The 12,101-nt window shown below is 42.8% G+C and overlaps 1 protein-coding gene across 1 annotated transcript in view; it reads right to left on the bottom strand.

Moving 5' to 3' along the window:
- Positions 1-12,101, bottom strand: part of mthfd1l (methylenetetrahydrofolate dehydrogenase (NADP+ dependent) 1 like) — a 179,411-nt gene that overhangs the window by 116,331 nt on the left and 50,979 nt on the right. Inside the window, exon 12 of the mRNA XM_043696855.1 lies at positions 7,922-8,058. Within this exon, the coding sequence (XP_043552790.1) occupies positions 7,922-8,058 (137 nt within the window). The remainder of the gene's footprint in view (positions 1-7,921; positions 8,059-12,101) is intronic.

Genomic DNA, 12,101 nt, shown 5'->3' with positions numbered 1-12,101 from the left:
TTGGAAAATGTAGGGGGTGATGGATTCTCAGGAGAACATAGCATGAACAGCCAAGTTTATGGTATTGAGACTAGCTCTAATGCAACGAAGGATATGCTGGCTTCCAAGAGATCAATTGTGTTAAAGGATTCTGTAGTCAGAGGTACAGACAGACCTTTCTGTGGCCAGCAGAGAGGTGTGTCATTTCCCTGGTGCCAGGATCAAGGATGTCTCAGAGAGGGTGAAGAATGTTCTCACGGGGGAGAGAAGCCTGCAGGAGGTCATTGCCCACATTGGAACCAATGATATAGAAAGGGAAAAGGTCGAGATTCTGAAGGGAGGTTACAGAGTTAGGCAGAAATTTAAAAAGGAGGTCCTCAAGGGTAGTAATATCTGGATTACTCCCAGTGCTACGAGCGAGACAGGGCATGAATAGGAGGAGGAGAGAGCAGATGAATGCATGGCTGAGGAGCTGGTGTATGGGAGAATGATTCACATTTTTGGACCATTGGAATCTCTTTTGGGGTAGACATGACCTGTACAACAAAGATGGATTGCACCTAAATTGGAAGGGGACTAATAAACTGGCAGCGAAATTTGCTAGAACTGCTTGGGAAGATTTAAACTAGTAAGGTGGGGGGTAGGACAAACAGTCAGGGCAGGCAGGGACATGGTAGGACTAATAAATTAAACTGCATTTATTTCAATGCAAGGGGCCTAACAGGGAAGGTAGATGAACTCAGGGCATGGTTAGGAATATGGGACTAGGATAACAGCAATTACGGAAACATGGCTCAGGGATGGGCAGGACTGGCAGCTTAATGTTCCAGGATAGGATAGAAAGGGAGGCGACAGAGGAGGGGGAGTGGTATTTTTGATAAAGGATAGCATTACAGCTGTGCTGAGGGAGGATATTCCCGGAAATACATCCAGGGAAGTTATTTGGGTGGAACTGAGAAATAAGGAAGGGATAATCACCTTATTGGGATTGTATTATAGAGCCCTCCCCCAATAGTCAGAAGGAAATTAAGAAACAAACTTGTAAGGAGATCTCAGCTATCTGTAAGAAATAATAGGGTAGTTATGGTAGGGGATTTTAACTTTCCAAACATTGATAGGCAAAATGGGAACATGAAATAGCTTTGGCAAATAGAATTAAGGAGAATCCAAAGGGTTTTTGCAAATATGTTAAGGACAAAAGGGTAACAAAGGAGAGAATAGGGCCCCTCAAAGGTCAGCAAGGCGGCTTTTGTGTGGAGCCACAGAAAATGGGGGAGATACTAAATGAATATTTTGCATCAGAATTTACTGTGGAAAAGGATATGGAAGATATAGACTGTAGGGAAATAAGACCATAAGACCATAATACATAGGAGCGGAAGGCCATTCGGCCCATCGAGTCCACTCCGCCATTCAATCATGGCTGATGGGCATTTCAACTCCACTTACCCGCATTCTCCCCGTAGCCCTTAATTCCTTGTGACATCAAGAATTTATCAATTTCTGCCTTGAAGACATTTAGCGTCCCAGCCTCCACTGCACTCTGTGGCAATGAATTCCACAGGCCCACCACTCTCTGGCTGAAGAAATGTCTCCGCATTTCTGTTCTGAATTTACCCCCTCTAATTCTAAGGCTGTGTCCACGGGTCCTAGTCTCCTCGCCTAACGGAAACAATTTCCTAGCGTCCACCCCCTCCAAGTCATGTATTATCTTATAAGTTTCTATTAGATCTCCCCTTAATTTTCTAAACTCCAATGAATACAATCCCAGGACCCTCAGCCGTTCCTCATATGTTCGACCTACCATTCCAGGGATCATCCGTGTGAATCTCCGCTGGACACGCTCCAGTGCCAGTATGTCCTTCCTGAGGTGTGGGGACCAAAACAGGACACAGTACTCCAAATGGGGCCTAACCAGAACTTTATAAAGTCTCAGTAGCACTAATAGATGGTGACATCTTGCAAAATGTCCAGATTACAGAGGAGGAATTGCTGGATGTCTTGAAACGGTTAAAAGGTGGATAATTCCCCAGGACCTGATCAGGTGTACCCGAGAACTCTGTGGGAAGCTAGAGAAGAGATTGCTGGGCCTCTTACTGAGATATTTGTATCATCGATAGTCACAGGTGAGGTGCCGGAAGACTGGAGGTTGGCAAACCTGGTGCCACTGTTTAAGGGCGGCGGTAAAGACAAGCCAGGGAACTATAGACCGATGAGCTTGACCTCGGTGGAGGGCAAGTTGTTGGAGGGAATCCTGAGGGACAGGATGTACATGTATTTGGAAAGGTAAAAACAATGACTGCAGACGCTGGAAACCAGATTCTAGATTAGTGGGGCTGGAAAAGCACAGCAGTTCAGGCAGCATCCGAGGAGCTGTAAAATCAACATTTCGGGCAAAAGCCCTTCATGAGGAATACAGGGCTTTTGCCCAAAACGTCGGTTTTGCTGCTCCTCGGATGCTGCCTGAACTGCTGTGCTTTTCCAGCCCCACTAATCCAGAATGTATTTGGAAAGGCAAGGACTGATTCGGGATAGTCAACATGGCTTTGTGTGTGGGAAATCATGTCACAAACTTGATTGAGCTTTTTGAAGTAACGAAGAAGATTGGTGAGGGCAGAACAGTAGGTGTGATCTATATGGACTTCAGTAAAGCGTTCGACAAGGTTCCCTATGGGAGACTGATTAGCAAGGTTAGATCTCAAGGAATACAGGGAGAATTAGCCATTTGGATACAGAACTGGCTCAAGGGTAGAAGACAGAGGGTGGTGGTGGAGGGTTGTTTTTCAGACTGGAGGCCTGTGACCAGTGGAGTGCCACAAGGATCGGTGCTGGGCCCTCTACTTTTTGTCATTTACATAAATGATTTGGATGTGAGCATAAGAGGTACAGTTAGTAAGTTTGCAGATGACACCAAAATTGGAGGTGTAAGGTGTAGTGGACAGTGAAGAGGGTTACCTCAGACTACAACAGGATCTGGACCAGATGGGCCAACGGGCTGAGAAGTGGCAGATGGAGTTTAATTCAGATAAATGAGAGGTGCTGCATTTTGGGAAAGTAAATCTTAGCAGGACTTATACACTTAATGGTAAGGTCCTAGAGAGTGTTGCTGAACAAAGAGACCTTGGAGTGCAGATTCATATCTCCTTGAAAGTGGAGTCACAGGTAGATAGGATAGTGAAGGCGGCATTTGGTATGCTTCCCTTTATTTGTCAGAGTATTGAGTACAGGAGTTGGAAGGTCATGTTGTGGCTGTACAGGACATTGGTTAGGCCATTGTTGGAATATTGTGTGTAATTCTGGTCTCCTTCCTATCGGAATGGTGTTGTGAAACTTGAAAAGGTTCAGAAAAGATTTACAAGGATGTTGCCAGGGTTGGAGGATCTGTGCTACAGGGAGAGGTTGAACAGGCTGGGGCTGCTTTCCCTGGAGCGTCAGAGGCTGTGGGGTGACCCTATAGAGGTTTACAAAATTATGAGGGGCACGGATAGGATAAATAGACAAGGTCTTTTCCCTGGGGTCGGGGAGTCCATAACTAGAGGGCATAGGTTTAGGGTGAGAGGGGAAAGATATAAAAGAGACCTAAGGGGCAACCTTTTAATGCAGAGGGTGGTACGTGTATGGAATGAGCTGACAGAGAATGTGGTGGAGTCTGGTACAATTGCAACATTTAAGAGGCATTTGGATGGGTATATGAATAGGAAGGGTTTAGAGGGATATGGGCCAGGTGCTGGCAGGTGGGACTAGATTGGGTTGGGATATCTGGTCAGCATGGCCAGGTTGAACCAAAGGATCTGTTTCCATGCTATACATCTTTATGACTCTAATAGTATGCAGTTGGGAAGGAGTTGCTCTGGGAGTCTTCAACTTGGACCCCGAGGTCCCATGAAGTCACATAGCTTCAGGTTAAACATGGGCAAACAAACCTCCTGTTTATCATGTACCACCCTCCCTCAGCTGATGAATTGATACTCCTACATGTTGAACAGCACTTGGAGGAAGCATGGAGGATGAGAAGGGCACAAAATGCACTCTGGTTGGGCAATTTCAATATCCACTACCAAGAGTGGCTCGGCATCAGTACTACAGATCAAGCTGATTAAAATGGGCATCTGTGGGACATCAACAGCAGCAGAATTGTACTCTAGCACAATCTGTAACCTCATGGCCCGGCATGTTGCCCTCTCAACCACCTTCATCAACCCAGAGCATCAACCTTGGTTCAATGGAGAGTGCAGGAGGGCATGCTAGGAACAACACCAGGCAGACCTGAATATGAGATATCAACCTGGTGAAGCTACAAAACAGGACTACTTGCATGCCAAACAATATAAGCAGTAAGGAATAGACAGAGCTAAGCAATCCCACAGCCAACAGATCATACCTAAGTTCCGCAGTCTTGCCACATCCAACTGTGAATGGTGGTGGACAATTAAACAACACACTAGAGGAGGTGGTTCCACAAATATTCCCATCCTCCATGATGGACAAGCCTAGCACATCAGTGCAAAAAATAAGGCTGAGGCATTTGCAGCAATCTTTAGCCAGAAGTGTTGAGTGGAAGATCCATCTTGGCCACCACCAGTGGTCCACAGCATTACAGATAACTGTCCTCAGCCAATTCAATTCACTCCACATAATATCAAGAAACAGTTGGTGGCACTGGATAATGCAAAGTCTATAGGCGCTGACAACATTCCAGCAAACAACACTGAAGATTGTGCTCCAAATTTTGTAGCTCCCCAAGCCAAGTTCTTCCATTACAGTTACAATGGCATCTACCAGACAATGTGGAAAATTGCCTAAGTATGTCCTGTACATTTAAAAAAAAAAGGACACATCCAATTATTGCCCCATCACTCTAGCGTCGATCATCTGTAAAGTGATGGAAAGTGTCTTCAACAGTGCTATCAAGCAGTACTTGCTCAGCAATACCCAGTTTGGGTTCAGCCAGTGTCACTCAGCTCTGACCTCATTGAAGCCTTGGTTCAAAATGGACAAAACAAAAAACTTGAATCCCAGAGGTGAGGTGAGTGTGATAGCCCTTGACATCAAAGCTGCGTTTGACGTAGTGTGGTATCAAGGAGCCCAAGCAAAACTGAAATCAATGGGTTTGGGTGCAACTATCCACTGGTTAAGAGTCATACCTGGCAGACAGGAAGATGTTCATGGTTGTTGGAAGTCAATCATGAGCTCCACAAAATCTTTGCAGGGGTAGTGTCCTAGGACCAACCATCTTCAGTTGCTCCAATCACCTTCCTTCCATTATAAAGTCACAAGTGGGTACATTCGCTGATGATTGCACAATGTTCAGCACCATATGCAAATGCGCAGAAGCTGGAGTAGTCCAAGTTCAATCGCAACAAGATAATCCAAGGCTTGGGCTGACAAATGGAAAGTAACATTCATGCCACACAAATGCCAGGCTGTGACCATCACCAATAACATCTAACTACTGTTCCTTGACATTCAGTGGTGTTACCATTACTGAATCCTCCATTATCAACATCCTGGGGAGGTTGCTATTGACTAGAAATTCAAATGGGTAAAAACAATGACTGCAGATGCTGGAAACCAGATTCTGGATCAGTGGTTCTGGTGAAAGGCTTTTGCCCGAAACGTCGATTTTGCCTGTCCTCGGATGCTGCCTGAATTGCTGTGCTTTTCCAGCACCACTGATCTAGAAATTCAAATGGACTCACCAGAAATAGAGTCCTGGCTATAAGCGCAGGAATACTGCAGCAAGTAACACCTTCTTACTCAAATATTCCATTATCTATGAGGCAAAAGTCAGGAGTGTGATGGAATATTCACCACTTGCCTAGATGAGTTCAGCCCCAACAACACAAGCAGCTGGACACCATCCAGGACAAAACAGCACGCTTGATTGGCACTTCATTCACACCCTCCACCACTGACGCTCAATAGTAGCAGTGTGTACTATCTACAAGATGCACTGCAGTAATTCAGAGATCCTCAGACACCTTCCAAACCCACAACCACTTCCATCTCGGAGGTCAAGGGCAGCAGATACATGGGAACACCTTCACGTACAAGTTCCCTCCAAGCACTCACCATCCTGACTTGAAAATATATCACCATTCCTTCACTGTCGCTGGGTCAATAACCTGGAATTCCCTCCCTAAAAGCATTGTGGGTCAACTCACAGCAGGTGGACTGTAGCAGTTTAAGAAGGCAGATCATCACCACCCTCTCAAAGGCAACTTGGGACAAGCAATAAATGCTGGCAACATTCATATCCCACAAAACAAAAGAACAAAAAAAAAACAACCACAGCTCACTGTAATTCAATATGTTGCCATCACTGAATCGCCTATCAATATCCTGAGGGTTACCATTGACCAGCAACTGAACTAGACTGGCCAAATAAACAGTAGCTTCAGGAGTCGGTCAGAGGTTCGGAATCCAACATCAAGTAACTCACTTCCTGACTCTCCAGAGTATACCCACCAACTACAAAGCACAAGTCAGTGTATTCCTTTTATTCATTCCCAGGATGATGGCATTGCTGGCCAAGCCAGTATTTATTGCCCATCCCTAATTGCTCACAGGGTAATTAAGAGTCAACCACATTGCTGTGGGTCCAGAGTCACATGTAGGCCAGAGCAGGTAAGGATGGCAGTTTCCTTTCCTAAAGAATATTAGCAAACTAGATGGGGTTTTTCCAACAATCGACAATGGATTCATGGCCATCATGAGACTCTTACTTCCAGAGTTTATTGAATTCAAATTACACCATCTGCTGCGACATGATTTGAACCCAAGTTCCCAGAATATTACCTGGGTCTTTGAATTAACAGTCTAGTAATAACAGCACTAAGCCATTGCCTTCCCTTGTGATGGAATATTCCCCACTTGCTTGGATGAGTGCAGCTCTAAAAAACTCAAGAAGCCTAAGATCATTCAGCACAAAACAGCCCACTTGATTAGCACCACATTCACTCCCTCAACCACTGGCACTCCACAGCAGCAGTGTATATCATCAACACGGTGCACTGAAGCAATTTGCCAAAAATCCTCAGATAAATCGACAAACTTCCATCCAGAAGGGCAGAAGATAAATGGCAAAACCAGCACCTACAAGTGCCCCTCCAAGCCATTCACTGTCCTGACTTGGAAATGTATCAGCGTTCCTTCACTGTTCCTGGGTCAAAATCCTGGAATTCCTTCCCTAGCAGTATTATGGGTGTACCTACAACACATGAACTGCAGCAATTCAAAAAGACAGCTCATCACCACCTTCTCAAGAGCAACTAGTGGTGAACAATAAATGCTGGCCAGCTGGCAACACGCATGTCCCATGGGTGAATTAAAAAATGAAAACATGGCAGCTAATTTCTGAAGAGTAGGTTCCCTCATACAACAAATAAATTAAATAATCTCTTTTGGCGAGGCATAAATATTACTCAGACCACCAGAGAAAATACCAATGATCATCTTCAAATAATGCATGGGCTCTTTTAGGTCCATCTGAGGGAGTAGTTATGGTGTTGGGTTTGCATCCCAACAAGATGCTAGTCATGACAGTTCAGCATTCCTTCTGTCTGTGCTGGGAGCTTCAGTCAAATCTACGGAACAAACCTTGAAACCACAACTTTCGACAAGAATACATTACAAAATATCCATCTAAAGCTCAATCAATGTAGACATTGCTGAGATAACTAGCATCAATTTTATTTCTTTGCAAGGTAAACAGCAAACTTACTTTTGAACCGTAGAACTACAGTAATATCTTCAAAAGCAAGGTTCTCCAGACACACTAAAATGTAAGCAGAAGATCCAAAGAAACTGCTACTTGGGTTGTATTACTCAGATTGAATCATTCATGCCTATCTGGTAAATGAACTACTCCACATTATTTACTCTATAAAATCAGATTAATGTACTCCATTCTTATTAGCAAAATTTATTATAAGCTGGTTACCTTTAACACCAAATGTTGGTCCCTGAGATGGTTGCCGCACACAAGCAAAGGCATTAATACCCAGATGGGCTGCTAAAGCTTGAACCAATCCCATTGTCACTGTACTCTTCCCCTCTCCTAGAGGAGTTGGTGTAATTCTGTAAAAATAAAACATAGAAGTTACTCACATACTTTGCAAATTGAGCAATTACAGCATCAAAAGTCTAGGTATTGACTTGTTTGGGAGACACCCAATGAAGTCACTTCCGTATCTCCTCTGCACTTCATTTCAGTTGCAGGAGAAAGCAAATAGCTCAAAGATGCAGATTAGCAGTAGTGAAGTAACAACGGTGGTTTATGCCAGCAAGGGAAGGTAGAACTAGAAATGATTAAAAATTAGACGTGACAATTAATGTCTGGATTGACTGCAAAAAGGGAGAGAGAGGGAAGAGGAGAGGGATACGCAGAGCAAAAGAAAGAACAACGAACTCCAGGTACCAAATCTTGGCTGACACTTCAGCGCAGTACTGAAACAAAGTGCTGTTCTGTTCTTTCAAATGAAATGTTAAACTGAGCCTCATCTGCTTTCTCAGGTCGGCATGAAAGATCTCATTAAATAATTCAAAGGGCAAGTTAATTCTTGCTAGCTACATGTTTATCCTTGAACCAACATCTCTAGGAAAACGTTATGAGGCACTGTATTGTTTGTAGGAGTTTGTCATGCAAACTAATTGCACAATTTCAACATTACAATTGTGACTGCACTTCAAAAATGTATATAATCATCTGTACTGCGCTTTGAAACATTAAGTTTGTAAAAGGGGTGCCTGTTAGTGGCACAGAAATTTTAGTTATAAATCTTCCAATACCTCATGCTCTATATTGATGCAACTTTAAGATTAGTTTCCATAGAGATTTTGTTTTAATACTGTACTTCGATTTAAAATTAGCTCTTAGGGTGCTCTAATGTTAACTATTTTCCATCTAACAGATAGCCCAATCCCTGGTACCATTCTAGTCAGTCTCTTCTGTATCGTCAAGAACTTGACATCCTCCCTAAAATCCAGTATCCAGAAATGAGCACAATAGGTTAACTAAAGACTAATCAGAGATCTATAACGTCTTAGAATAATGTTAATACTTTTTATCCAATGGCATTGTTTAAATAGCAAGGATTCAATATTCTTCTCAAGCTGTCCTGCCACTTAAACACATTCCAAGTACACTATATGTCTCTCTGTTCTTGCACCAAAACTCCTAGCTTATACTGGCTTCTCACTCAAAAATCAATTAGGTAGATGTTGGGAGGAGATAGTCCCCTATCTCTCTGACATGTTCTGAGACGCTAGCATTACACGGCAAGAAAAGCAAATCAGTACCAGATTCAAGAATACAGAATGAAAAGTGAAAAGATTGATGCATCTTCTCTCACTCAAGTTATGCGAAATACCCGATAATCAGCAGCAAAGCAGTGGACAATCAAATTAAAACTGGACAAACTTATAACACAATTCCATTTTAATAGAAAGACACAATGGCACAGTACAGGAAGATATCATTGTGAACTTGAATGAATCATTTCAGTCACACCTCGACTTTAACTTGTCTTTGCTCCAGCCCAAGACCTTCATTTTATACCCGAAAACTATTTGGGCACCTAAACTTGCACTTATAAGGCATATTATCAAGTTGGTTGCACTGAAGTGTCTGGCATTCAGTTTTATAGTTGACCTGTTCAGGGTATTCATGACCTTTTTTGTCTCTAAAATTGACCAGCCTAATTCATTCTTCACCTATTTGCCAGATTTTATCCTCCATTAACTTAACATCACCCAAATCTCAGCTGCCCATATCCTAACTGTAATCAAATCCAGCTCACCCATCAACATGCTCATTGAGCTATATTGGCTCCCAGTCAAGCAACACTTTGATTTTAACTTCTCACCTTTGTTTTCAAAAACCTTCGTAGCTTCACTCCTCGTTTCTCTAATCTCCTCTAGCCTCTACAACTCATTGTGAAAACCAGGCTTCTCCAACTCTGGCATCTTGTGCATCCCAATTACCCCTTTAATTGGGATAGTTGCATCTTCAGTTGCCAATGGCCCTAAGATCTGGAATTCCTACCCTAAATCCTTTTGTTTCTCATAAGAAACTCCATTAATCCTACTTATTGTTGGGCTAAGTGCCAGATTTTATTTTACAATGCTCCTGTGAAGCACTGAGTGGTTTTAGTACATCAAAGTTGCTATACACATTCTTGTTATGTAAGTTTTCTTTATCATTAAAATTAACAGAACAATGATAAAACAAAGATCTGTGAAAGCTGGAAATGTGAAACAAACAAAAGACAAATGCTGAAGAAACTCAACAGGTTTCCACAGATGCTGCCAGGCCTGCTGAGTTTCTCTAGCAAGTTCTGTTTTTGTTTGAACATCAATGATGTCCCTGCTGTGCTGTACCCTTTTGCTTGGTTATGTCTAGCTCTTTTTGAACATGCAACTAGAGATTTAAATTGCAGTTAGTAAGAATTGTAGCTTCATATCTATTAGTCATGGATCCCCTTGGAAGGAGTGATCACAGTATAGAGTTACAGCACGGAAACAGACCCTTCGGTCCAATTCCTCCATGCCAACCAGATATCCCAACCCAATATAGTCCCACCTGTCAGCACCTGGACCATATCTCTCCAAACCCTTCCAATTCATATACCCACCCAGATGCCCCTTAATGTTGCAATTGTACTAGCCTCCACCATTTGGACTGAATTTAAAATACAGCTGGATAGTGTGAACATAAAATCCAATACCAGGATCCTGTGCTTGAATAAGGGGGACTACGATAGAATAAGGGAGGACCTGGCTAAAGTAGACTGGAAACAGAGACTTTATGGTACGACAGTTGACGAGCAGTGGAGGACTTTCAAAGAAATTTTTCCAAGTGCTCAGTAAAGTATATTCCAGTGAGAAGGAAGCACTGTAAGAGGAGGGGTAATCTGCCATGGGTGTCTGAGGAAATAAGGCAGACTATCAAAGTGACAGATAAGAAAACAAAGTGGCCAAAAACAGCAGGAATCTAGAAGACTGGGAAAACTTTGAAGGTCAACAGAAAGCCACAAAAAGAGCTATAAAAGAAAATTAAGATAGAGTATGAGAAAAAAAAACGAGCATAAAATATAAAGACAGATAGCAAAAGTTTCTATAAATATATAAAATGAAGAAGAGTGGCTTAAGTAAATGTTAGTCTTTTAGAGGATGAGAAGAGGCAATTAGTTACGGGATATGATGAAATGGCTGAGGCACTTCACAGGTACTTTGCATCGGTCTTCACTGTGGAGGATATTAATAACATGCCAGTAAGTGATGAAGAGACAGGTAGGTGAGGACGTGGAAACAATTATTATTATTATGGAAGAGCTAGTGTAGGGTAAGCTAATGGAGCTAAGGATAGATAAGTCTCCTGGCCCTGATGGAATGCATCCCAAGGTACTAAACGTGATGGCAGGAGAAATAGCTGGTGGACAGGCAGTAATTTTCCAAAATTTGCTGGACTCTAGGGCAGTCCCAGAAGATTGCAAAATAGCAAATGCAACACCACTGTTTAAAAAGGGAAGTAGACAAAAGACGGGGAATTATAGACCAGTGAGCTTAACCTCTTTGGGGGGGAAGATGCTCGAGTCTACTATCAAGGAAGAAATAGCAAGGCATCTCGACAGAAATTGTCCAATTGTACAGAAGCAGCCTGGGTTCATGAATGGCAGGTTATGCTTCACAAATCTTTTGGAATTCTATGAAGACATTTCAAGCAAGGTGGACAATGGGGAACTAGTAGATGTGGTGTGCCTAGATTTCCAAAAGGCCTTTGACAAGGCTGCTGCATAAGATAAGGATGCATGGTGTTAGGAGTAGAGTAGTAGCATGGATAGAGGATTGGTTGCCTGACAGAAAGCCTGTACATCTCTATGACTCTATGACTCAAAAGAGTGGGGATAAATGAGTGCTATTCTGACTAGCAATCAGTGACTAGTGGTGTGCCTCAGAGATTGATGTTGAGGCCACAATTATTTACAATTTATATAGATGATTTGGAGTTGGGGACCACAATTGCCAATGACTAAGATGAGTGGCAGAGCAAAGTGTGCAGGGGACTGTGAAACTTTGCTGAGGAACATAGATAGATACATTGAGTGAGTGGGAAAAGGTCT

Source organism: Chiloscyllium plagiosum, chromosome 9, assembly GCF_004010195.1.
Source record: "Chiloscyllium plagiosum isolate BGI_BamShark_2017 chromosome 9, ASM401019v2, whole genome shotgun sequence".
Taxonomy (NCBI): domain Eukaryota; kingdom Metazoa; phylum Chordata; class Chondrichthyes; order Orectolobiformes; family Hemiscylliidae; genus Chiloscyllium; species Chiloscyllium plagiosum.
Note: the sequence above shows the minus strand (reverse complement) of the source record. Positions and strands in the feature narration are given on the sequence as shown.